The 24,742-nt window shown below is 48.5% G+C and overlaps 1 protein-coding gene across 1 annotated transcript; it reads right to left on the bottom strand.

Moving 5' to 3' along the window:
- Positions 1-2,287: 2,287 nt before the first annotated feature.
- Alox5ap (arachidonate 5-lipoxygenase activating protein) lies at positions 2,288-24,742 on the bottom strand. Its single transcript, XM_032886725.1, has 5 exons — positions 24,578-24,742; positions 16,723-16,822; positions 10,670-10,740; positions 4,862-4,943; positions 2,288-2,861 (listed from the first exon to the last, which is right to left on the bottom strand). The coding sequence occupies exons 1-5, from the start codon at positions 24,645-24,647 to the stop codon at positions 2,699-2,701; spliced, it is 486 nt and encodes a 161-aa protein (XP_032742616.1). The 5' UTR covers positions 24,648-24,742; the 3' UTR covers positions 2,288-2,698.

The raw sequence follows: 24,742 nt of genomic DNA on the forward strand, positions 1-24,742 counted from the left end.
TGCCCAAAGGACCCTGAGTTGCCATACCACAGAATACTTGCAGATCCATGTTTATTGGTGTGACAGTCACAATGGCTAAGACACACAGCCAGCAGAGAAGTGGAGAGAGGAAATCAGTTCGTATACACTTGGGATTTTGTTATGATTTAAAGGAGGAAACTGTCATTTGCAGGAACAAAGGATTCAACTAGAGCAACATAAGCCAACTTGGGAAGACAATAGCATGCATTTTCTCTGGTACTCGGGTTATAGATGTGTCTGTGTGTGTGCCTGAGTCTGTGTGTGTGTGCATGTGTGCACACGTGCATGTGTCTGTGTGTGTTCATATGTGTCTGTGTGTGTGTGTATGCATGTGCATGTGGAGGGTCTGTGTGTATGTATGTTTCTGTGTATGTCTGTGTGTGTCTTGCATGTGCGTTTGTGCATGTGTGTATGTGGATTTGCATGTCCGTGTGTGCACATGCACACACACATGTATGTGTCTGTTCATGTGTGTGTGCATGTGTGCATGTTATGTGTGTGTCTGTGTCTGTCTGTGTGTGTCTCTGTGTGTGTCTGTGCACATGCATGTGCATGTATGTGTCTGTCTGTGTATGTGCATGTGTCTGTACACTTGTGTGTGCATATCTGTGTGTGTCTGTGCATGTGTTTGTGCACATACATGTACACATGTGCATGTATGTGTGTGTCTGTGTGCCTGCACACACACATGTGCATATATGCATGTATGTGTTTGTGTGTGTGCATGTATCTGTGGATATATGTGTTTGTGTGTGTCTGTGTGTCTGTGCATCTGTGTATGTGTGCACAACATGAAAACAGGTATGAGATTGTGAGAGGGAGGAGGTGGAAAGGAAGGATAGACAGGAGGGACGATGAGATCTATGTGACATGGATGCAAAGGGGAGACTTTTGGGAGAAAGAAAATCAGTAAGAAGGACTAAGCAGGGTTGGGGATTTAGCTCAGTGGTAGAGCGCTTGCCTAGCAAGCGCAAGGCCCTGGGTTCGGTCCCCAGCTCCGAAAAAAAAGAAAAAAGAAAAAAAAAAAAAGAAGGACTAAGCAATGGCAAAGACTGGTGGTCAGACAAAACCCGACCATGGTGACATATGTGTATGAAAGGCTTACAAAATCCATTTGCGAACAAGCCAATTTGGTGGTTAACGGGTTCTGGAACCGGCCAAGCTGCCCAGCTCTCCTGTGAGGGATTTTCCTGATTGGATCATTTGAGGTGGGAAGACCCACATACAAGGATATGGAATATGGAAGCCTTTGCCTTTTGCCTGCTTGTTCTCACTCTTGCTGGCAAGCTCATCTATCTCATGGCTGTGCCATCCCTTTTAGTATTAGAACTGACTTCTTTGGAATTCTAATGTAGACTGAAGACCAGCAGCTCTCCAGGAATCTTCCAGGACTCCAGCACTGGCTTGGGACTGCTTAGACATCCAGCCCTGTGGACTAAGCAGCTACAGATTCCAATGTGAGACAGCCAACGGATGCAATCCTGTAAGCTCACCTAATATATATTTATATATATATATATACATATATGTATATATACACGTATATATACATACATATGTATTTATATATTACACACATCAGACATCAGATATATAATATATGCAAATATAATATATAGCACTAAATATATATACATATAAATGTGTTGTTTATATATGTAAATAAATTTATAAAATAAATACATATATAAAATATATAACATAGTACTGAATAAATATTATATTATATAATAATCTATATACAATATTTGTATATTGAAATAAAATATATATAAAATAATAAATTTAAATATTATATATATATTTAGTACTAAATATAATACATATATCCTATCAATACTGCCCCTTTAAGAGAACTCTAATATCTGAACCAAAAAAAACAATTTTAAGTTATATAAGGAAAAAGCAAACTGAGCTTGCCTTGCATGGCCCCAAAGAGAACACTTTTCCTGTTAGCTTCCTTGGACATTTGACTGTACCTGTGTCTTCCAAGATTCCCTCTTTGTCCCAAAGGCACCTAGGTGACAACAGTTGTATCATCTGTCCAGACTACAGAATATATTTCATTAACTATAGCCAGCAAGTGACTTGTGAATCCATGCACTCATTTGTTTATTGGTGGCCTGGCATTGTCTTCAACTCTTAGAGCACATTGTAACTGCATGAGGCATGCTGGGTATGATGCTGGTGAATTAAGATGCCCACCGAATCCAAACGTGAGGTCGGGGAGGGAACTCAGTCAACAAAAGACTCTTGAAGACGTTAGTGTCCATAATATGGATATTGTTATTTTAATTATCATCATGTAAGTTCAAGAAACACTAGTAGCTAATACAGAAAAACCACCCCAAACAGAGCCATTGGCCAAAATTTTGTCTATGCCCTTTATTTTAGGAAAACGCATATCTGATCACAAGACACCTTCAGAGAGAGGATAAGCCCGGAGAAGTACAGGATGGATCTAGACAGTAAATCCTGGACCACTGCCCCATCCGAGGGGTGGAGCTAGCACAAGATTATTTTCTTCCCGGAAAAGCAAAGTTAACGGATGCCGCGGAGCCCGGAGGGCCGCTAGATTTACAGCATCTACAGCTGAGGAGGAGCAGAAGCCTTCGCGGGGGTGGGTTAGGATGCGTCTCTATTGATCTGGCGATCGTCCTACTCCGGTATCCAGCCATCAGGGGATGAGAAGCAGCGGGGAGATCGTCGTGGTTATAGTTCTAATGTAGTTCTCGAAGTCGCTTCCGAAGAAGAAGATGAGGTAATGGTTGAGGATGCCCGCGAGGGACATGAGGAACAAGAACAGGATGATCCGCTTGCCGAATATGTAGCCAGGGGTGCTGCGAGGGAAGGGAGGAGGCGGTAGGTGCAGCACAAACCACGCCCCGTGTCACCCAAAAGACGCTGCCACTTCCAGACACAGGGTGGCCACTTCCAGACACAGGGCAGTTAAATTATACCGCGTTTACTCGTGACACCCACTTACCTCACGGCCAGGGTGGGCGAGCCTCTGCTGTAATTAAGCACTGCACGTGTTTCAGAGCCAGGTGAAGGAGCCTGCCTTCTGACCTGCCATCCTCGGGGCTCAGTGGCTCTGGCTTCCCTGAGTTCTCTCAACGCCCTTAACTCCAGATGACAGGCCGCTGGCAAGTCCTAACAGCGCTCAGACAATCTTACTGAGGCTCAGGAGCACCATGGACTCATTAAGCCCTCTACATGGTGGTCCCTGTCAGGAGTGCCTATAAGGCTCGCACTAGAGGCTGGGGTGTAGTGAGCATTGTGCTAGGGGAGATGGTTTAAATACGCATGAAGGTATTTCAGCCCCTGAGGGTTCAACCTTTCCTCCCGAGGCTGCCTGGGAAGAAGTGAGGTTTGCCCTAATGAGAGACAAGCACCCAGTGGTGGAAACATCCCAGAGGAGTGAAAGAAACTTTAATCTCCCCCTCCCTTGCCCTCCTCCTTTCCATCCTAAACATTTTAGGCATAGCATCTGTTGGAGACAGGAGGATTCTTCATGAGAAGACATGAGCTGACACGTCTGGAAGGGCCAGTTAAGATTTCAGTAACGAACCAGCAATGGCACTAGGCCATCCGCACTGATTTGGAGCTTAGAGTCAACCCAGCGGGACAGGTGAGCTCCTGCGCTGCCACGGGCTGTTTCAAACTATCCCAGAGGGTGGAGGGCGCCAAACCCAGCGTCTGCAGTCCGGAAGTGCCTTACCAGAAATTGTACCTAGCTGAAAGGAACCCCAGAGGCTCTCAACTCTCGTAGCAAGTGTTTGGAAGTTGCTCTGCTGTTGGGTACCAACTTTCTCCCTACTCTGTCATCCACAGACTATGAGCGTCAGCATCTGATGGGAGCCTGGCAGAAGCCCAATCCCCCGAGTCCTTCTCAAAGCAGGACGCAGCCCTTGCATTCCAGCAAGCTCCCTGCGTGACACACAGACAATGGAAGCCCAGAAGCCCAACTCTTGCTAGCTGGCTCTTAATGGCTTGGGTAGAAAATGTCACCAAAGGCCCATGTGTTGAAGGGTCTCCAGTGGGTGGCACTATTAGCAAATAATTGGGATCACGAGGGCACCGGCCTCATCAGATCACAGCTGAATGGGCTTTTAGGGAGTGGGATACGGTCAGGGGATGTAGGTCACTAGATCTCCCTCTCTTAAAATTATTTAACGTTGTCTGGTGACGTGTGTGTGCACACGGCACGGCACCTGTGCTGTCAAGACGACTTTGACTCTCCCCACCATGTGAATCGCAGGGATGGGATGGGAGAGTCAGGAGTAGGGGGAAGGGGTGGGGTGTGGAGGGGTGGGGCATAGCCAAAGGAAAGCAAGTGCTGAGGAAGGCTGGGTGCGGCTCAACTCTAGACAGTGCAAGGGCTGGCTGATCTGTAGCCCAGGGTTTGGAGATGACTACATCTTGTATTCTCAGCACTCCTTAAGGTTCAAGAGAACCCATGGTAAGAGGCAAACGTTAGGTCTCTCGACAATGAGATGCTTAATTCATAAGAGGCCTGGGAAGTCAGACCAAAAAGGTTATCGCTGCCCCAGATTCTACCACGGAGAACAGCTGGTGTGCGGTTGCAAGCAGCGTACAGCCCAGCGTGCTATAACCGCGCCATGAATCAAGGCTGCGCAAAGGAAAACTTTCATGGGAAAACGAGGCAGCTCTCCCGCTGTCTGTTCAGAATCCTTAAACTTCAGGGAGGTGGGGCGTCTACCCTGTCCTCCATCCAAGGAGAGCCCATTGAGCCCTCAGTGGCAGTCAGAGTGTTGTTCAGGACCCTCCTACTGGGAAGCCAACGTCACATCAAGTTCTATAGCACCCTGAGACCTACCTCTGAGTTCTCTCTCCCAGATAGCCGACAAAGTACTTTTGCCTCACGAACAGATACATCAGCCCAGCGAAGGCGGCGGGGACTACAGTGGAGAAATGAAAACACACACGTCAGGTTCACGGTCTCCCAGACAGTTGTTCACACAACAGTAACAGTGGTTAAGCAATTAGCGTTTGACCACAAAATCCAGCAGAGACCTTGGGCTCTGAAAGTGGAGGCTAGCACGCCGTCTCCATTAGGGTTTCTGTTGCCGTGTAAAACATTATAACCAGAGGCTACTTGGGAAAGAAAGGGTTTTCCTTCGGCTTACACTTTTACATCACACTCCATCATCGTAGGAAGTCGGGGCAGGAACTCAAAGCAGGAACCTTGAGTCAGGAGCTGACACAGAGGCCACGGAGGAGCAATGCTTATTGGCCTGCTCAGCCTGCTTTCTTATAGAACCTAGGGCCGCCTGCCCAGGGATGTCACCAGCCATGTGGGAGGGGCACTCTGACATCTATCCTTAGTAAAGACTGCACTCCACAGGAGGGCCTCCGGGCCAGTGTTACAGAGGCATTTTCTCAATTAGGATTCCCCCTTTCCAGATACATCTAGGTTTGTGTCGAGCTGGTAAAAACAATCAGTGTTCAAGAAAGCATCAAAGGTCTGGGAGGAAGCAGAGAGCCTAAAGAATAGGTTACCTCAGCCGCTCTGTGGCGTCCTACACGGCATTTGCTTAGGTGCCATCTAGTGGGAATCCTTTAACGTGTCTAGCTGTAGACACAGGAAGTTGGACTCGGGCAGCCAGAGGGGCTTGCATGGGCGTCAGCTGGGAAGGAGTGCAGGGAAAGTTCCCACCCTGAACCACAACCCCAGTTTTGAGTCTGGTTTTCTCGAGATGATACTCTGTGCCCCTGGGGTTTCTGGTACACAAAGCACACTTTCCAGCTTCTAAGGAAGAAGGTTTCTTTGCATTCCAATCTCTGGGTAAATAGCTACAGACAGCACCCCAGTCACCCCTATAAAACCCTAAATTTAGCATCGGGAGCTGAAAACGCCAGTACCCTATAAGTAGTATGATCTAGAATAGGTGCTTAGCTGGTTCTGTGTGTGGACAAAGGTGTGACACAGCTCTCCTACTATGTGTTAACAAAAACTGGTCACGGCTCTCCTACTATGTGTATAGAAAGGCTGGCCGTGGCTGCAGCACTATATATAGACAAAAGCTAGTTACAGCTCTTCTAAGATTTGTAGACAAAGGCTGGTCACAGTTTTCCTACTATGTGTTAGCAAAGACTGGCCACAGCTCTCCTACTATGTGTAAATAAAGGCTGGCCATGGCTGCCCTACTATGTATAGACAAAGGCTAGTTACAGCTCTTCTATTTGTAGACAAAGGCTGGTCACAGTTCTCCTATTACATGTGGGAAAAGGTTGGTCAAAACTCTCCTACTACGTGAGGATAAAAGCCTGTCATAGCTCTCCTACTATGTGTATAGAAAGGATTGTCACAGCTCTCCTACTATGTATAGATAAAGCCTGATCACAGTCCCCCTACTCTGTGTGGGCAAAGGCTAGTCGCAGCTCTCCTACTATGTGAGGATAAAGAGCTCTAAATGACCAAGCCATCTCTCCAGCCCCTCTCCTATCTTTTAAGAAAGATCGTTGGAGTAAAATATGACTGTGTGAGTAAAATCACTTGGAAAGCCTCCAGCCTTACTCAAACACCAAAGTAGCTTAGTGAGAACGTCATACAGGCCAGGCACCCTTGGCTCCAAAGCTACCCACTGACTGGGGTACCTTTCCAGTCTCTAAGCAAAGAACAAAGGTCCCGGAGAGCAATTGCCTTTCCCAGGTCATCTCAGTACTTGGCATAGTGCCTGGAACATACAGGCTTTCATTAATACTTATCAAATAAATGTTTAGTAAAGCCTTATCAAATAAATGTTTAGTAAAGCCCGCAAGTGCCACAGAGGTGGCCCTGATTTCCATTTCTAGTTCTTTCTGATTTCGAAACCTTATCGCTGCCACCAGCAGCATCAGTAATACGTATGGTGCTCCCATTGTTAGCTTGAACCATAAGGAAGAAACACTTTTTATTTAACATTTGTCTGTCTGTGCACTATGTGCATGCAGTACCTATAGAGGTCAGAAGAGGGAGCCAGATTCCCCCTGGAACTGAAGCTACAGATAGTCGTGAAGGGCCATATGGATGCTGGGACTTGAACCTGGGTCCTCTGCAAGAACAGCCAGTGCTCTTACTAGCTTGAGCCACCTCTCCAGATAAATGCCATCTTGCACCTTGTCAGAATACAAATTTTCTCTGTTGTGGTAGGTATTGTTCCCTTTAGACTTGCCTGGGAGGTAAGCCTCTAGGACTTTAGACTAGCCTGTGGGAGGTCACTTTTACATTAATTGATGTGAGAGGATCTGTCTTAATTTTAGGCAGAACGACTCCCTAGGCAGGGGAATCCTGGCTGCCTCTAAGCAGAGGAAGCACACTGAACCCTCACGTGCGTTCACCGCTGCTCTCTGTTCCTGATTACAGATGCCATGTGACCAGCTCCATGGAGCTCTGTGAGTTCTCTGCTGTAATGGAGTATAACTTAGAATTGTGTGGCTGAAATAAACCTTTTCTCAAAAGAAAAAAGATGAAAGTAACACTTTTTTTTTTTTTTGGGTCAGGGAGGGGGTCAGAACAGTGACTGTCTTAGTTAGGGTTTTACTGCTGTGAACAGACACCATAACCAAGACAACTCTTATAAGGACAACGTTTAATTGGGACTGGCTTGCAGGTTCAGAGGTTCAGGCTATTATCAAGGTGGGAACATGGCGGCATCCAGGCAGACATGGTGCAGGAGGAGCTGAGAGTTCTACATCTTCATCTGAAGGCTGCTAGCAGAATACTGACTTCTAGACAGCTAGGATGAGGGTCTTAAAGCTCATGCCCACAGTGACACACCTACTCCAACAAGGTCTGGGCCAACCATATTCAAACCACCACCATGACATTCTCAATAAAACTCAAATGTTACGTGCCAAGACCCTGTTGGGGGCTTCATGCACAAGAGGACTTTGACATGAGTAAATGGTCGTATTTTCCAGTGAGAAAACCTGGACAAAGGTCTCCCACCCCACCCCACAAAAACACAGGGAGTGGTGTCTTGATGGTTCAAACCCATAATCCCAGCACTTGAAAGGCTAAGGAGAGACCATGATCTCAATGTCATCTTAGAAAACATCAATAACCGAAGAAGAGGGGCTGGAGAGATGGCTTGGTCATTTAGAACTCTTACCGTCCTTCCAGAGGATCAAGGTTTGATTCCCAGCACACAAGCCCACTGCTTTCAACCAGGATCTGATGCCCTCTTCTGGCCTCCAGGGGCAACTGCATTCACGTGCACAAACCCGTGTCACAAACACAGACCCAAAATTTAAAATAAAATTAACCATGTTTTAAACAACCTAGAAATAAGGAAGGGGGAGGGGACAAAAACCTCTTGAGGCTTGTCCTAATTCCTAAAGGCACAAGATTGTCACAGTTAATTGTGCCACGATTAGTGATTTGCTTTGCATAAAGTTTTCCCAGCTGGACAGTTCTGAGTCTTGTTGACCCATTTCCCATTACGTTGGAATTCAACTGGACATAAGCTAATAGGCAACAGATATGGAAAGGGCTCATCTCCCCTGCCTTCTGCAGGGAATAGCAGAGGTCTTCTAAGCCTCAGAATCTAAGGGCGATTCGAGCCGTTGGGTTTACAAAGCACGTGCAAAAGCAGGCTTTAAAGCACTGGTTCTCAACCTGTGGGTTGCGACCCTTTGGAGGGGGGGTCACCTGAGACCATCAGAAGACGCAGATATTTACACTATGGTTCATAACCGTGGGAAAATGAGTTATAAAGTAGCAATAAACAAGTTTATGGTTGCGGGGTCCACTACAACCTGAGGAACTGTGTTAAAGGGACACGGCATTGGGAAGGTCAAGAACAGCTGCTTTAAAAAACAGTGAAATTAAAGAAGCCTTCTTTGTCCACCAGAATCTTGGGATGGTCTTCAGAGTGAGAACGTTGGAGCAGAATCGTCTCTGGGGCTCCCTTTATCCCAACAGTTGGTATCATCTACTGTATTCATAAAACATGGCGGTGATGAACTATAGTGACTGGGGCGTTTGAGCCCTGGCAACATGGACGTTTGCTTCGACAGACGTGTGTTTCCCGGGCTCTGAAACGTTCTCAGAGGCCCTCTGTGTTCACATAGCTGGAGAGGCAGCAGCAGATTTCTCTCCTTTCATTCAGACCCAACAAGACTCATGACTCCTCACAGTCGTGTTCTTTGACTTCATTTTTCAAACAGATTTGGTTTTATACTCAGCCCCTGGCTGTCCTGGAACTTGCTCAGTGGACCAGGCTGGCCTTGAACTCAGAGAGCTGCCTGCCTCTGCCTCCAGAGAGCTGGGATTAAAGGTGTATGCCAGTAAGGAATTCATTTTTATTACTTTTTAATTCTGGGTGTATATGAGAATATGTATATGCAGTAGCCATGGAAGTCAGAAGAGGGCGTCAGATCCCCCTAGAGCTAGAGCCACGGGCAGTTGTAGGCTCCCTAGAGAAGGTGCCTCGAACTGCACTCTGGTCCTTTACAAGATCAGCAAATGCTCTTAAATCACTGAGACATGGGCTGGAGAGATGGCTCAATGGTTAAGAGCACTGACTGCTCTTCCAGAGGTCCTGAGTTCAAATCCCAGCAACCACATGGTGGCTCACAATCATCTGTAATGGGATCCGATGCCCTCTTCTGGTGTGTCCGAAGACAGTGACAGTTTACTTATTTAAATATAATAAATAAATCTTTAAAAAAAAGTCACTGAGATAACTCTCTAGCCCTCATCCACCTACTTTTTAATAGCCTGTTGGTATATTATTAATCCTCATACATTCAGGACAAAGTTGGCGTACAGTAAATGTTCAAAGTGTATTTACAATATAAATTACTTCAGTAAAAGAATGCTTAGAAAGACCCAGGCTCTGGTCTCGCCCAGGGCACTCATCAACCGAATAACCCTGAAAAACTACCTTTTTTTCCCCTAAAATAAATTGTTCTTAAGGGTCCCAGGAAAATTCATTACCCAGTGGACATATATTACAGTGTAGAAAATTATAATAATCCAGTGTTTGTCACAGGATTGCTTCTGGACTCTCTGTACGGATCCTGCTGGCCACAAAGCTGCTCCAATCACACCAAGCCACTACCAGGCAAACACCAGTCTTAGCCAGGGCTTTCTGGTGCTCAGTCTCCAAAGACAGCCAAAAACATATGATTCCGGTTTCTGGTTAATTGCAGAGGATCTCTGGGAATCACTCCGTTCTTCAGATTGATTACCCAGGTTCGGTTGTAACCCAGCCCGCGCTCAGTAGATGACGACGACGCATGCCCGGAGAAGGGCCACCATGCTGGGAGCTTATTAACAGAAAAGCCAGCAGCGGCAGTCCCGAAATAGATCCCTCAGGCTCTCTCATTCACAATGCCCTTGTATCTGAGCTAACACTGCTTGCGATTCTGAGTCACATTTAGCCTTAAACCACCCTTGTCAGAGCAGCGCTCTCAACCAGCCACCAGGGAGCAAGCATTAGCAATGCATTACCACACCAGGGGCTGCGCCCTCACTGAGCATGCCCGGAACCCAACCTCCCCAGGGCTCTCATCTCTCCAGGGCATCCTGGATAAGAGCTGTAGATCGGTCAAGGCTATTCAACAAAATGCCTGCCCTTTGAACCCCGGAGAGCTACACATTATACCAAGAGAACTCACAAAGGGAAGTCTCCGTTACCTTGGCTGCAAAGTAGTCCTGCAGTCCAGAGTACCACAAGGAAAGTGGGGTACGCATCTACGCAGTTCTGGCTGTGGGGCAAACAGGGCAGGAAAAAAAATCAGAAAACACGTGACTACAATGTGGCTTGAAAACTACCTGGAGACCCCAGTTCGCAATTACCATTGTGAGGGTCACAAACCTCTCTCTCTCTTACTTCTCTTAAGACTACCCGGAGAGAGACAGCAGCCAGCAGCAACAGCAGCCGCATCCGGAAGAGTGGTAACAAGCAGGCATGCTCAGAATTCATTAACTCGGCTGTCAGGTAAAGCAGATCTGAGGCTATGTGTGTTGATGGACTCACTTCGGCAGGGCTCCAGCAGTGGGTGTTGCCCTTACACTTCTTGAAATAATGAGTGAGCAATGCTGACACAAGGTGCGGCAGTGTCTGAACGGGAGCGGCAGGATTAAAGAAGCCCAACCAAGGGAATGTGTGTCCCATAGAAAGCAGCAGGGCAGGGCAGGTCGAAAGCATGGATCCCCAAAGCGTTAAAGAAACCTAGGTTCACTCACAAAAGCAGATGGGAGAAGGTTTCTGACAGACCCCATTCCCCAGGGGAAGCTGCCACTGTATACCAGGCACTGTGCTGGTGTTTGACATCCCTTACAGGGGTCCTCCATTTCCTGAAACTGAGCTAGATGACTCTGGGTTTGCATTAGCTGTTGTAACAAGCAACCACTAGCTCAGTGATCACTATTCCAGAAGCCAGGAGAGTCTGAAGTGAATCACCCTGAGCTAACATCTGGGTGTGGACAGGTCTGCATCCTCTCTGAAGCTCAAGGGGGTAGGGGTTATTGCCTTGACTCTCCAGACTCTGGGATCCCCAGTATTCCTTGGCTCATGCCCGCTTCTGATCTCAAAGCCCAGGATACCCAATGAGCCTTTCTGACATGAAACCTCTCTGCTTGTTTAAAAGATGTCCTTTGTGGGGCTGGAGAGATGGCTCAGTAGTTAAGAACACTTGATGCTCTTCCAGGGGACCCAGCTTTAGATCCTAGTATCCGTCTCTGTTGGCTCACAACCACTGCAACTCCAGTTCCAGGGAATGTATCGCCCTCTTCTGGCATCTTTGGGTACCTACATCCACATCACACACACACACACACACACACACACACACACAGAGGGGGAGGGGGATGAAGGGGGAAGGGGGAGGGAAGAGGAGGGAGGGGGAGAGAGAGAAACAAATAAGACTGATTCAAATGAGAAGAGATTTTTTTTTAAAGCCAACCTGAATTTTTTCATCTAATGGGATGACAGCCTTCTAGGAAGAGGTTAGGTAGGGGCCGTTATTCTGCGTACTGCAATTACAATCCTATTCGGAGGAGACACCAAGGCTTCCAGCAGCTGATTAACTCTCTGGGGTCTCCCCGCTTACAGGGTGGAGACTAAGGAAGGCCAGAATTCACACCTGCCCATCTTGTCTCCAAACCTTGGAACAAGCTCTTTCCCTATGTAAACAGTAAGTATCCTTGGGTACAGCTTACAGTCCTTCCACTGATGAAATCAATATGCAAATATGTAGATATGCAAATTCATAAATATGTAAATATGTAAAAGCAACAGAACAAAAGCTATGGGAAGTATTTGGGGAGCAACGTGAGACTGTGTGAAGAACAGCTGATCCGCTCCGTCCTTGGCAGGACTCTAACCAGCTTCTGTGCTAACAGCTCTCTTCCACACCATGGCTGAGGATTGAACTCCGGTCCCCAGCAAGCGCTTCTAACTTAAGCCATCTCCACAGCCCTTGAAGTAGCATTTGGGCCAGGTAATGAGAGGAAAGGGATCCTTGGTTGCCTAGGAACCTGTACCTTAGGGAGAAATGCCCAGTGACTAGAGCAGGCTCGCCACTGTTCCTGCGTGTATCGCAATCACCCGCTTCCCAGTGAAACCGCATCTGTGTTGAGTTGGTACATTTGAATGAAACTTTCCCCCAAATATTACTATTGCATTTATTTTCCTTTTGAAGAGATAGTTGTATCTTTCATTTTCTTTTTCCAAACAAAGCTGGCAAACCCATCCTGACTCTCGCTTTGGGGTTTAAACAGGATCTGCTCAGCCGGTCTTATGATAAATCTCCAAGAATTCAAGCTGAACCCCCAAGATCCGACTGTTTTGTGGAGAGACCCTGGGCTACCTTTTCTTTCCTATTTTCCCCACCTTTGGAAATATATCAATAGAGAAACCCTTTAAAATTCTGTTGGTTTGTTTGGATTAAGGTAAGGAGAAACCATGAATAAAAGCTAATCATACTGTCGACACCAGCCAATAGGGTCCTTGCAGACTTAAATTGCTATACCCTTACTGTACACTGCTTAAAACGTGAGCCTACAGCAGATGCCAAGAGATGCTGGAGTATGGCGACATTGGGGTGACATGTGTTCTGACAAAAGAGTGAGCAGAAAGGAGGAGGCCCTGTGGTTATGGCACCCGGTCTTGGTGAGGTAGACTGTCTCTAGCATGTTAGAGTCTCTTGGGTACCACAAGGAAGCACTTGCTCTCTGCCATAACATTTGTGAATGAACCATGAACTTGGAATCACAGAGTGCACTTTAGGGAACTACAGCTCTCCAGATACCTGCCTCAGCTCACGGCTATGTTAATCCGTACTCACAAGGACAAACCTGCGATGGTCAACCAACATTTTCCTACCAAAGCCAAACTTCGACACGGATGCACTAGCCGTGCTTATTCTCCAAGACCAGAGCACTGAACTACGTTCTGTGCGCTCGACAGAGTCAAGGTCCAGCTCATTTTATCTCAAATGTTCCAACACAGCCTCGAGCACGACAGGTGGTGAGACAGGCTGTTAGTCAAGGGCGCCTGACCTGCTGAATTACACTCATGTCGTTTGAGGTGTCTGTTAATCCACGGCCCCAGATCCTCAAGCTAGCTCTATCCCTTGACAGTCATAGCTCATGCTAAGATAACATGTCTGGGGTTTTTGTGCTCGTCACTAGATATCACTTGACCTTCATGTTATTTTTCCTTCATAGCCAAGATTTCAAAATATTCAAGATCCTACCAAAATCTGGGTTTTACAGCTTATGACAGATATGTCTGTGAGTAAGTCGTGTGCAGAACTGTCATTCTATAACAACAGGTACAACTTCATGTCTGAAGTTTTAAATAGCAAGATTAAATGCATGCTCTCCGGGTAAGGACCTCTTGGAGGCCAAGAGCACTAGCTGCTCTTGCAGAGGACCTACGTTTGGTTCCCAGCACCCGTGTGAGGCTCACAAGCCTCTGTAAGTCCAGGCGCAGTGATCTGACGCCCTCTTCTGGTCTGCATAGGCACTGCACACACATGGTGCGCATACATGCATGCAGGCAAGACACTCATGCTCGTAAAATAAAAATGGGTGACTCTTTAAATAATTCTTTTTGTTTGTTTGTTTCTCCACCTCTTCTGGATGCTTTTAGAGGGGCCTGAGAAAAGACTGCTGGTGTACCTTTCTGTTAGAATGTCATCATCACCTTCCTGGTGTGCTCCAGGCATAGGCAGACAACCAGAGTACCCCTGTTTTGCCAGTATCCTGCTATGCAGATCTCCAGTCCCTTATGCAGCCTACGTGGGCATGACCAAGTGCTAGTTGACCGAAGGAGGAAGCAGTCCCAGTAATGGAACCACAGCAGTGTCTGAGCAGTCGCTATCTGATAGAAAGCTCTCTTCCCCGAGTCATTACTTCCTACCTCTCACACACGACTTCCCTGTCTGCCTAGTCTCCTTCACCTCTCAGGGCTGAGTGGTAAAGACTCATGGATTTTGAAAACTGGGCTGCAAGCCAGGCAGTGGTGGAGCACGCCTTTAATCCCAACGTTTGGGAGGCAGAGGCAGGTGGATCTCTGTGAGTTTGAGGCCAGCCTGGTCTGCAAAGTGAGTTCCAAGACAGACAGGGGCTACACAGAAAAACCTCGTTTCCAAAGAAGGAGGAGGAGGAGGAGGAGGAGGAAGAAGAGGAGGAGGAGGAGGAGGAGGAGGAGGAGGAGGGAGGAGGGGGAGGAGGAGGGGGAGCGGCTGGGTTGCAGTGTCCTCATGGTTGGCTCCCCCAAACACAACAATCACTCAGCACTCACCCAACACATATTCCTGGAACCCCCACACCATCATAGAATTTCTAAACCACTCCCCCTGGCCATGCAACTCAACACCAGCCTTAGGATACTTCTGCAACTTGGAGGCCAGCAGTCAGAGGAGCCACGTGTAAACACCCCAGACTCAGAAACAAAGCTCTTTGTCTCCTGGGGGCAAGTGACAGACATGAAACGGCTATGACCTGGCACGGTGGTACACATCTGGAATCCCAGGTTTGGGCAAGGCGTAGGCAAGAGGACCACACATTTGTGGTCAGCCTGGGCTACACCAAGAGACTATGCATCCAAGAAAGAAAGAAAGAAAGAAAGAAAGAAAGAAAGAAAGAAAGAAAGAAAGAGGTTTGTCCAAGCTGCCCCACTCCCTGTGCATGCCAGCATGGTTGAAACTCAGCTTCTAAGAATGTGTGGGGGCCGGTCCACTGTGGCTTCTCACTGGAGGACTGTGGAATCCATAAAACCCCAGTGTCACTGTGAGGAAGCAATTATCTGCACAGAGGGACACTGCTCACCCCCACTGCTGGAGACTGTGGTGGTTTTCTTTGAGCCATTTTGTCCTCACCCCTGATCAGAGATATCTTCACATCTCCCGCTCATGACATTTCCGAGGGACCGAGCCTTTTGTGTTATCTCCACGGAAGGATGGTGCAGTGACATTGGTGACAACCTACATAGTCTCCCTGTTCTTCTTCAAATGGGTCTATAATGCCTTTTAAAGTCCTTTCATGCCTTAAATTGACACCGACAATTAACGAAGCCAAGGTCTGGATGGTAACAAAGAAGTCTCCCTGTGGATGCTGCAGCAAAAGTTGCCCTTAAGCTGGTAGGAGCCTCTGCTAAGGAAGAGCGGGTGGGCGGGATGGAGACTGAGCATCCAGGAGTCCTCTGTAGAGGCTTCTAGGGTGACCGTGAGTGCTCCAGACAAGGTGTGCATCAACCTAGATGCTTAGGGACAAAAGGAGCCCAGGCTGGGGAATGTCAATGGAGAAGACCCTACCTGGGATTGAATACACACCTCACAGAGAGAGTGAATGGCCTCTATTCGAGAGAAGGTGCGCTCATTCCTGCAGTCAGTTCAGTCCACAAAGAGCCAATGATAACTGAGTGGGACCCCCCACCAAGCTGCTCGCACGTCCGGAAGGGACCTCTTCTTACAGAGCGTCCTGATGTTCCTAGAGAAACTCCCTGAGTTCAATCCAATTGTTGGGTGGCCATGACTTTCCCTTGGAAGTATCTTGGGAAGAATCAAATTCACTCCTGGGGTTGGGACTGATACCTGCTCTCAAGTTAGCCCTCTATCAAAGCGGGGAGCCTGCCCTTCTGACTACCGGCAGGCATGCCTAGCTGACCCCAAGATGACTTAAAGGAGAATCAGGTTTGAGAAATGTCTCTTCAGGTTTGCAAGCCAAGTAGAACTCCACAAACCTCTTTTCCGGGGCCACTCGTGTATCTCCCAACAGCTTTTCTATTCCAAAGTCAAGACAAGAGGGCAGGGGACTTGTTCATAGCCTCTGCCTTTCTGTCCCCATTTTGATTACTCAAGCCCCACCCCCCCTACAAACTCAGTGACATCATCCAGACTGCCCCTGGGCAAGGCCAGTGCGATGTGTGGAAGACACTTCTTGAGCTGCTGTGTGAACAGCTGGCTTGAACTGAAGGGCTTCTACACCCACAGGAAACTGGTCAGTGCTGGAACTAAGGGCTGCCGGGGTGTTGTTGGATCATAGAGACCACACCTCCCCTCCCCCATCCCACTTCCTTCCTCTAAGACTGAGGCTCGCCAAGATGAGGAAGGGCATCCCCAAGCCTGTTTCCTGGACACTCTGAAGGTTGGCAGAGGCAGATGTGCCATGGGGCATAGTCTCATTCCTTCATGCCCATGTCCCCACCATTATTTAGAAGCATCGGAGATTGAACTCACTTGGCAGTGTAGACACGCTCGAAGGCAAGAGTCCCCGTCCTCTGGAAGCTTCTCCCGCTTTGCGCCTTGCTTTCAAGCTCCACCTTGTGGGCAAAGAATGCTGAGAGAGAGAGAGAGAGAGAGAGAGAGAGAGAGAGAGAGAGAGAGAGAGAGAGAAAGAGAGAGTCAGTTCTTTGTTGTCCTAAAACATAATACTTCCTGGATTTGCTGTTCAAACCGGCTTCCACATCCTCCCAACCAGAAATGCCACTCACCAAGAATGTATCGGCCCCCTCACTAATACGTGGGGGGGGGGGAGGGGAGTGGGGATGGCACTACCTTGCCTTAAGAAAGTTGAGGGGCTGGGGATTTAGCTCAGTGGTAGAGCGCTTGCCTAGAAGCGCAAGGCCCTGGGTTCGGTCCCCAGCTCCGGAAAAAAAAGAACCAAAAAAAAAAAAAAAAAAAGAAAGTTAAAAGATATTGGCAACCACGGTGGTGGTGCACGCCTTTAATCCAAACACTCTGGAGGCGAAGCAGGTGGATTTCTGTGAGTTTGAGGCCAGCCTGGTCTTCAGGATGAGATCCAGGACAGCCAGGGCTACACAGAGAAACCCTGTCTCAGAAGGGGGGAGAGAGGAAGGAATATTGACAACCAAGAAAAGTAGAAATGGCTCTGCAGAATGTTCTGTGTCGAGGGGATGGATAGAATACACAGGGCTTCGAAGGTTCGAGACCAGTAGCTTAATTCACTGGTCATGTCACGGTGTCCAGAGGAAATGATACCTGGATAAAACCTGAAGACTAGGACTAGGTAGAGATTTGCCACTTGGCTGTTAGGGAGCAGGGGGTGAGAGGGGAGTCGGCTGCGCTCCAGCAGAGAAGCATATGCAAAGGCCAGAGGCAAGAATCATGTGTTTGTGGCTCAGCAGGTCCAGCTCAGGGTAGAAGAAGAACTGAGGTGGGAACCAGGACCGGGCAGAACAACAAGAGAAGCTAAAGAGATGGTTGGTGGGTGGTTGTTTTTAAAAGATGGCTTCCCAATTATATAGATTTATCTATTTTTTTTTTTTAATGTCTGTGGGTGCTTTTCCTGCATGTAAGTATACGCACCATACACACATAAGGTGCAGTACCCATAGAGGCCAGAAGAGGGCATCGCTTCCCCTGAACTGGTGATACAGCTGGTGTGTGTGAGCCACCATGTGGGCGCTGGGAACTCCTGTCCTCTATCAGAGTAGCTTAGAAGCTGAACCACCTGTGCAAGCCCCAGGGAGTGAGTATCTTAACAACGTATCTGCTGTCTGTTACCGTGAACCAGATGGTTAGCTTGCCTCTGAAAACAAAACCGACTCGGAGGAAAGCGGAAGAGGAGACAGACAGCAGGTGAGCGGAACATCTAGGACGCGGCCTTACAGTGCGTTGAGCTGTGGACGAAGGAGATGGAGGGAGCTGGGGTGTGGCCCAGTGGTAGGGCACTTGCCCGGCACACGAAACTTCCCCTGACCTGTGCAAAGCCTGGGGTTTGATCCCCGGCATCACATAAGATGGAGCAATGACGACTGATACCTGCAGACACATCGGGAGGTAAAAGCAGGGGAGTTCAGGGTCATGCTCAGTTATACAGTGAGTCTGAGGCCAGACTGAGATAAGTGAGACTCAGAGAGGGAGTGGGAGGGGACAGGAGGAGGGGAGAGGGAAGGGCGGGGGAGGGAAGGAAGGGAGGAGGAGGGGTAGGGGAGGAGGGAGGGAGGGAGAGGGAGGAGGGGGGAGGGGAGGTAAGGGGGAGAGGGAGGGAAAAGGGGAGAGAGGGAGAGGGAGAGGGGGGAGGGAGGGAGGAGGGAGAGAGGGAGAAGGAGAGGGAGAGGGAGAGGGAGAGGGAGAGGGAGACTAATAAAAAATCCACCCATGCAGAGCATAGGAGTCTCAGAGTGAGGCTCATGAAGAAGGCAGCCCCTGAGCCAGGACCCAAAGAAACTAAGTATCTGGAAAATGCCTGTTGCTGTTTAAAGAAACTGCAGGGTCCTGGTGGGAGCTATGTGACAAAAGGAGTGACTTATGGGCTTATGCAGAATATCTGTGGGAACAAATGCTCGTCTCTGGTGCATCTGGTGCTTAGAGAAAGCAGGCTCAGCACGGGAAGAACTCAAGAGCTGACGAAGCCATGGCTATAGTCATGTATGACATAGAATCCTGAGGGTATGTCAGAAGGGACAATGTGGAGGGGCTTTGCCCAGACAGATTAGGGGAGTTCTCTACTGACCTCTCTCCCTCCCCCTCTCCCTCTCCCTCTCCCTCTCTCTCTTCCTCTCCCTGCCCCCTCCCCCCCCACACACACACCCCCCCAATACTCTTTTGTAGAAACATGCCCATTCTGAGCACATCCAAAGGGCTACTTGTACAGAAGCGAGCTCACCACACTGGGGCAGCCCCTCACTGACTCCTCATGAACTCTCTCAAGAGGGGGGTCTCGTTCTGCTCTGAAGACAAGGATCAGATGGGGGGCTGTGGAGCTCGGGCTCAGAGCTGCTGCCTTCCAACCCAGCTGAGCCTCTCCTCTTGCTATCATTAAGTCCATCTGTCTGTCCTCTTGCTGCCATTTAAGCATATACCTGTCCGGTCCGAATGTCTCCACTAACAGAAAACATCATAGAAAATTCTAGGCATCTCTTTTTCCCAGGACCCAAGATGACCTCTCTAGCCTCCAGACACAGAGATGAGGCTGGCATCACGGAACTCAAAGGCTGGTGATCAGTGAGGAGCAGGACTGAGCTACACCTCTCTGTCAGCCTCGTCCACCTCCTTGTTCTCAAAATAGCAAAGCCTTTCTTTTCCTCCAGGGAGAAAGCCTCTCCCTGCTGTGTAGGTCTAACCCTTCCCACCTACCCCTCTCAAGTCTGTTTGTTCTCTGCTATCCTGACTCCTTTAACTCTCAAGGTCTCCCTTTCTCGGGTCACCTAAAGACACCTACAAATCCTTCCTCCCTGTAATCCCAAACAGCCATGTCTTCCTCAGTCTGATATCTATGGAGGCCAACCTCTTCCTCCTTTACCTTTCTTATTCCTCACTGATCTCCCTAAATCCTTATAACCCTCCAGTAAATTCCGAAAGCCACACAGGCAAAGACCTCCCCCGCCCCTAGTTGTTAATATTAAACCAAAACCGGCAAGCAAATGAGAGGCAAATACCCACCGGTGGCTGCAAACAGTTCCTCAGAATTCATCACACAGGGGATCCTGACAACCCCTGGACCATCATCTACAAAGCCCCGACGATTATCACCTACTGCGTTGGGGGAAGGAGGCATAGAAATCAAACACGCTTCTCGGGGTCATATAAAAAAAGACCCTGAATTTCAGTTCATCACTAAGGAAGTGGGAGCCGGCAGAGAACCAGACAAATAGCTTTTAATGAAGCCGTTTTAATACAACAGAAGCCAGTGGTGATTTCAGAAGCTGTTTGTCTGTGGAGGTGGTTTTCAACCTCCTAATGCTGCACCCCTTTAATACAGATCCTATTGTTCTGGTGACCCCCAACCATAAAATTATCTTCGTTGCTACTTTATGCCTGTAATTTTGCTACTGTTGTGAATTGTAACGTGCGCGTGAATCTCCGTGTTTCCCCAACGGGCTTAGGTGGGGGTCGCGACTCATAGGTTGAGAACCAGTGTTCCGTGGTCTTCATTTCAGAAAGAGCCCCTGGACGGGAGGAGGTGGCTGTGTGGTGGAGGATGAGGAAGGATGCTAACTCATCCAGTTTCTCCCATCCCTTGACTGGCTGTAGGAACAGCACTCCCGCCAGAAAGTGACTTTTCTCCGCTGTCTCCTTATCCAGGACAGCTCTGCTCTACCGGCTTCCTACAGTCGCCCGTAAAAGTCATTTGTCCCATATACAGATGCCCCTCAACTTGGATGGAGTTGCTTTACCAATAAATCCATCCTAAATTGGAAATATTTTGAGTCAAAAAGTACACTTAAGGGGCTGGGGATTTAGCTCAGTGGTAGAGCGCTTACCTAGGAAGCGCAAGGCCCTGGGTTCGGTCCCCAGCTCCGAAAAAAAGAACCAAAAAAAAAAAAAAAAAAAGTACACTTAATCCAATAACCTGCTCAGTGCGGCAGCTTAGCCCGGACCACCTTCCTGCAGTCTGTGGTTAGGTGACGCCGTCTCACACAAGGCCTATTTTGCAATGCTTTCGCATAATTCACTGTGTATTCTACTAAAAGTGAATGGCCGGATGGTTTTGTAGGTATCTTTCTTGCACCTTAAAACCAAAAAGTCAATAGCGGAACCATAGTCAGGGTTTCTGTTGCTGCGATGAAACACTACGGCCAAAAGACACGTTAGGAAGGAAAGGGTTTATTTGGCTTACGATTCTACATCACTGTTCATCATCAAAGGAAATCAGAACAGGAACTCAAACAGGGCTGGAACCTGGAGGCAGGATCTGATGTAGAGGCTATGGAGAGGTGCCGCTTACTGGCTTGCTCCTCATGGCTTCCTCAGCCTGCTTTCTTATAGACCCCAGGACCACCAGCCCAGGGATGGCTCCACCCACAGTGGGCGGGGCCCCCATCAATCATTAACAAGAAAATGTCCGATAGCCAGATTTTATGGAGGCATTTTCTCCATTGAGGTTCTCTCCTCTCTGACGACTCTAGCCTGTGTCTAGTTGACATAAAACTAACCGGGGTTGGGGATTTAGCTCAGCGGTAGAGCACTTGCCTAGCAAGCGCAAGGCCCTGGGTTCGGTCCCCAGCTCCGAAAAAAAGAAAAAAAAAAAAAAACTAACCAGGACAGTAAGTTAGAGAAGATTTGCATTTTTTTTTTTTTTCAGGTTTGCCTCAGGACAAAGCTGTTGATCCCTTGGCAGGAGAAAGCAGAGGTTTCTTTTTTTTTTCTTTTTCTTTTTCTTCTTTTCGGAGCTGGGGACCGAACCCAGGGCCTTGCAAAGCAGAGGTTTCTTGACAGCTGTACTGAGAAAGCAACTGGTCTATGATGACTCAGGACTGGGTTTCTGAGTTTCTCTGTCCTCTCAAATCTGCATCCTGCTGCCTCAAACTGGAAGAGGGCAGTAAGTCGGTCATCTTGATGACTAGAGGGTTTGAGGGCAGAGGGGGAAGTCACGCCAGGCAGGCTGGGCCCTGCCCATCCTCAGAAAACTCAGGGTCCCCGAGTGTGAAGCCACCACTGCACCACATTGCCTGGGACACAAATAAATTAACACTTGGTAATAAACTTTTTTTTTCTTTTTGACTAACAGAAAGTTTTCAGAATGGTGCTTTTGGGGGTGGAGATGTAGGAGTATTTTTGTTTGTTTTGGGTTTGTTTGTTTGTTTGTTTGTTTGTTTTTGGCACGTCTTTTAAACGCGCTCACACTGGTTTACAGACAAAACCCAGGGTTTGTTAGAAATGGGAAGAGAGGCCGGACCTAGGACTTAGTTTGGGCCTAAGGTCACATTTACAGGTCAGCACAGGTGCGGTGTCTGAACTTATTTAAATGATTCTTGTTGTCCCAAACAGGCATCTTCAGCAGTTACAGAAGGCCCTCGGAGATGGTCTGTCTCACCGGGGAGCTCAGGCTCCTCCCGGACAGGAGAGCAGAGCAGATCAATGCCACTGTGTGAAGCCATCCTCCAGGGCAGCAGTGGCTCCGGCCCTGATCACAGGTAGGAGGGCTCTGTGCCATCACTGACCCCGCGATACTTGGCTCCACCTTGTTCTACCCGGCTCCTGGGGGCTGGGGAAGGAGGAGCATTGGTGTGGGGGCCTTTGCTGACACAACCTGGTCCTTCGAGTGCCTAATAAGAAAGGGTCTCCAGTCTAACCAGGAGCCTTGCCGCTTCCCCTGATGTGTTTCTGAACTGAGAGGAGAAGGGTGGAAGTGAATTGAACTTCCTGTTACGGCCGGTTCCAACTGCACCGGCAGAGGAGAGGGCACGGTCCACTGAGCACCGATGCCAATCAGGTACCATCCAGGGTACAAAGGAATGGATTAGAGGGGAGCTCCTACCCAGGGCTGTCCCTGCCCTTCACAGCTGTCCTCATGAGACTGGGGGTACCTCTGCCACCGTTCCTGGAGGGCGGCCTTGCCTAGTGTCTCGCCATCAGGGCCTCTGGACACCACTGGTGCCAAGCTAGGTGTCTGCAGGTGCGTGCAGCTTACTCTGCCCCGTCAACTCACAGAACCAAGAGAGCAACGCAGGAGAGAGACAGCGGCGACTTGAGGAACTGGTGGCTTAGGGAAGCCACTTGTTCCCTCTAGGGCTTGCAAGCTGATTGTGAGGTAGCACAAAGATGGTTGGGTCTGACCACTCCACACTGTTGTTGCACATAGAAAAACATGCTTACAATGTGCCAAGCCTGGTTTCTCTGATTTGGGAGGCCCAAGGGGAAGCTTTGCTCTGTGCCCAACCAGAGAAATCCTAGCATCTTCAGGGTCAAGATCACCACAGCATCCCAAGGTGGCTGACTCAGTGTTCCAAATCCCAAGTGCGGTAGTACGTAGTCATGAGCAATTACCAGGAAGCCATGGCTGCTGCTATAATGACTCCCCGATTTTCTCCTACTAAACTGGAAAGCACAAGGCCACTGGTGTCCTTACCCCTTCCCCCAAAAGTCAGTCTGAAACACCAGAACTTAAATATCTCTACACAGTCTGCCTGGCACAGATCTGTGTCCTGCTTAGATCTTTACTTATTTTAAACTATAGGTAGATAGGTAGGTAGGTAGGTAGGTAGGTAGGTAGGTAGGTAGGTAGATAGACAGACAGACAGACAGATGATAGACAGACAAACAGATAAACAGAAAGATTGGTGTGTGTGCGTGCATGCATGTACGGGTGTGTGCATGTGTGTGTGCGTGATAAATGGCAATACTAAGAAACAGGAACATTTCCCCAGATAGACAGATGGTAGATAATAATGCATAGACAGACAGACAGATAATAGATAAATAAGATTTAGATACAAATAGATGAGAAATAGTCAGACAACTAGATGGTTCTCAACCTGTGGGTTGGGACCCTTTTGGGGAGGTCAAAGGACCCTTCACAGGATTCACCTAAGTCCCTCAGAAAACACGGGATATTTATGTTACCATCTTTAACAGTAGCAAAATTACAGTTATGAAGTAGCAACGAAAATAATTTATGTTTGGGGCTCACCACAACATGAGACACTGTGTCAAAGGGTTACAGCATTAGGAAGGTTGAGATAGATAGACAGATGTGACAGACAGACAGACAGGCAGGTGTGTGTGTGTGTGTGTGTGTGTGTGTGTGTGTGTGTGTGTGTGTGTTTAAAGCTGTATACCAAAGGGCTGGGGTGTAGATGAGTGGTGAGAATGTACCGAGACTAGGCAAGGCCCTGAGTTCTATCTCCAGTACCACAAAACAAAAAGCCAAAAACCTTATGCATTGTTTTTTGCTGTTTCTTCAGAAGAACTTATTTAAGTACTGAAGTAAAATGATGATAAGGGCTTTCTCCTTTACAGCTCTCAGGTCCTCCTGTCCCCCAACACAGATGACAGATGACCTCGGTCGGTCGCGCTGCAGACTGGTGCATTCAGACCAGCGTCCAAGGGAACGCACACCCATGCGTTCTCTCCAGGCCCTGGCCTTCCACCCTTCACACCCACACTCCACCAAGACACTTGGGCCGAGTTTCTCACCAGCCCTTCAGGCTGCTCTCCTTCCTCTGCAAACACAACCTGACATCACCTTTCAAGGGAGAGAAGGAAATCCCGAACTCACACAGAACGGGACCCACCCCTGCACACTCAAGGACAGAGCAGTAAACACGAATGCACGTATGCACGAGCACAGAGCAGTGCGTGCCTGACTTCCAGCTCCCTGCTCTCCCTGAGGAAGGGCTTCCCTTACCGTTCTGGACCACGCTGATGAGGGTGACGATGGCCAGGAGCACAACATTGCCCACAGCCTCTTGATCCATGCTTGCTCAGGCTCCCCAGAGACAGCTAGTCTGGCCCCAGCACCTCGGCCTCACTGCACAGAAAGGGGAAGTACCAGGCTGCGCTCTGGCTTTTA

This window comes from Rattus rattus, chromosome 16 (genome assembly GCF_011064425.1).
Source record: "Rattus rattus isolate New Zealand chromosome 16, Rrattus_CSIRO_v1, whole genome shotgun sequence".
Taxonomy (NCBI): Eukaryota; Metazoa; Chordata; class Mammalia; order Rodentia; family Muridae; genus Rattus; species Rattus rattus.

Bases quoted from the DNA above. Each gene is read 5' to 3' on its own strand.
- Alox5ap (XM_032886725.1), bottom strand. From the start codon at position 24,647: ATGGATCAAGAGGCTGTGGGCAATGTTGTGCTCCTGGCCATCGTCACC. The intron at 4,944-10,669 runs GTAACGGAGACT...TCTCCACTGTAG, and splicing joins AGGACTACTTTGCAGCCAAG to TCCCCGCCGCCTTCGCTGGG. The intron at 2,862-4,861 runs GTAGGTCTCAGG...CTTCCCTCGCAG, and splicing joins CTGGGAGAGAGAACTCAGAG to CACCCCTGGCTACATATTCG.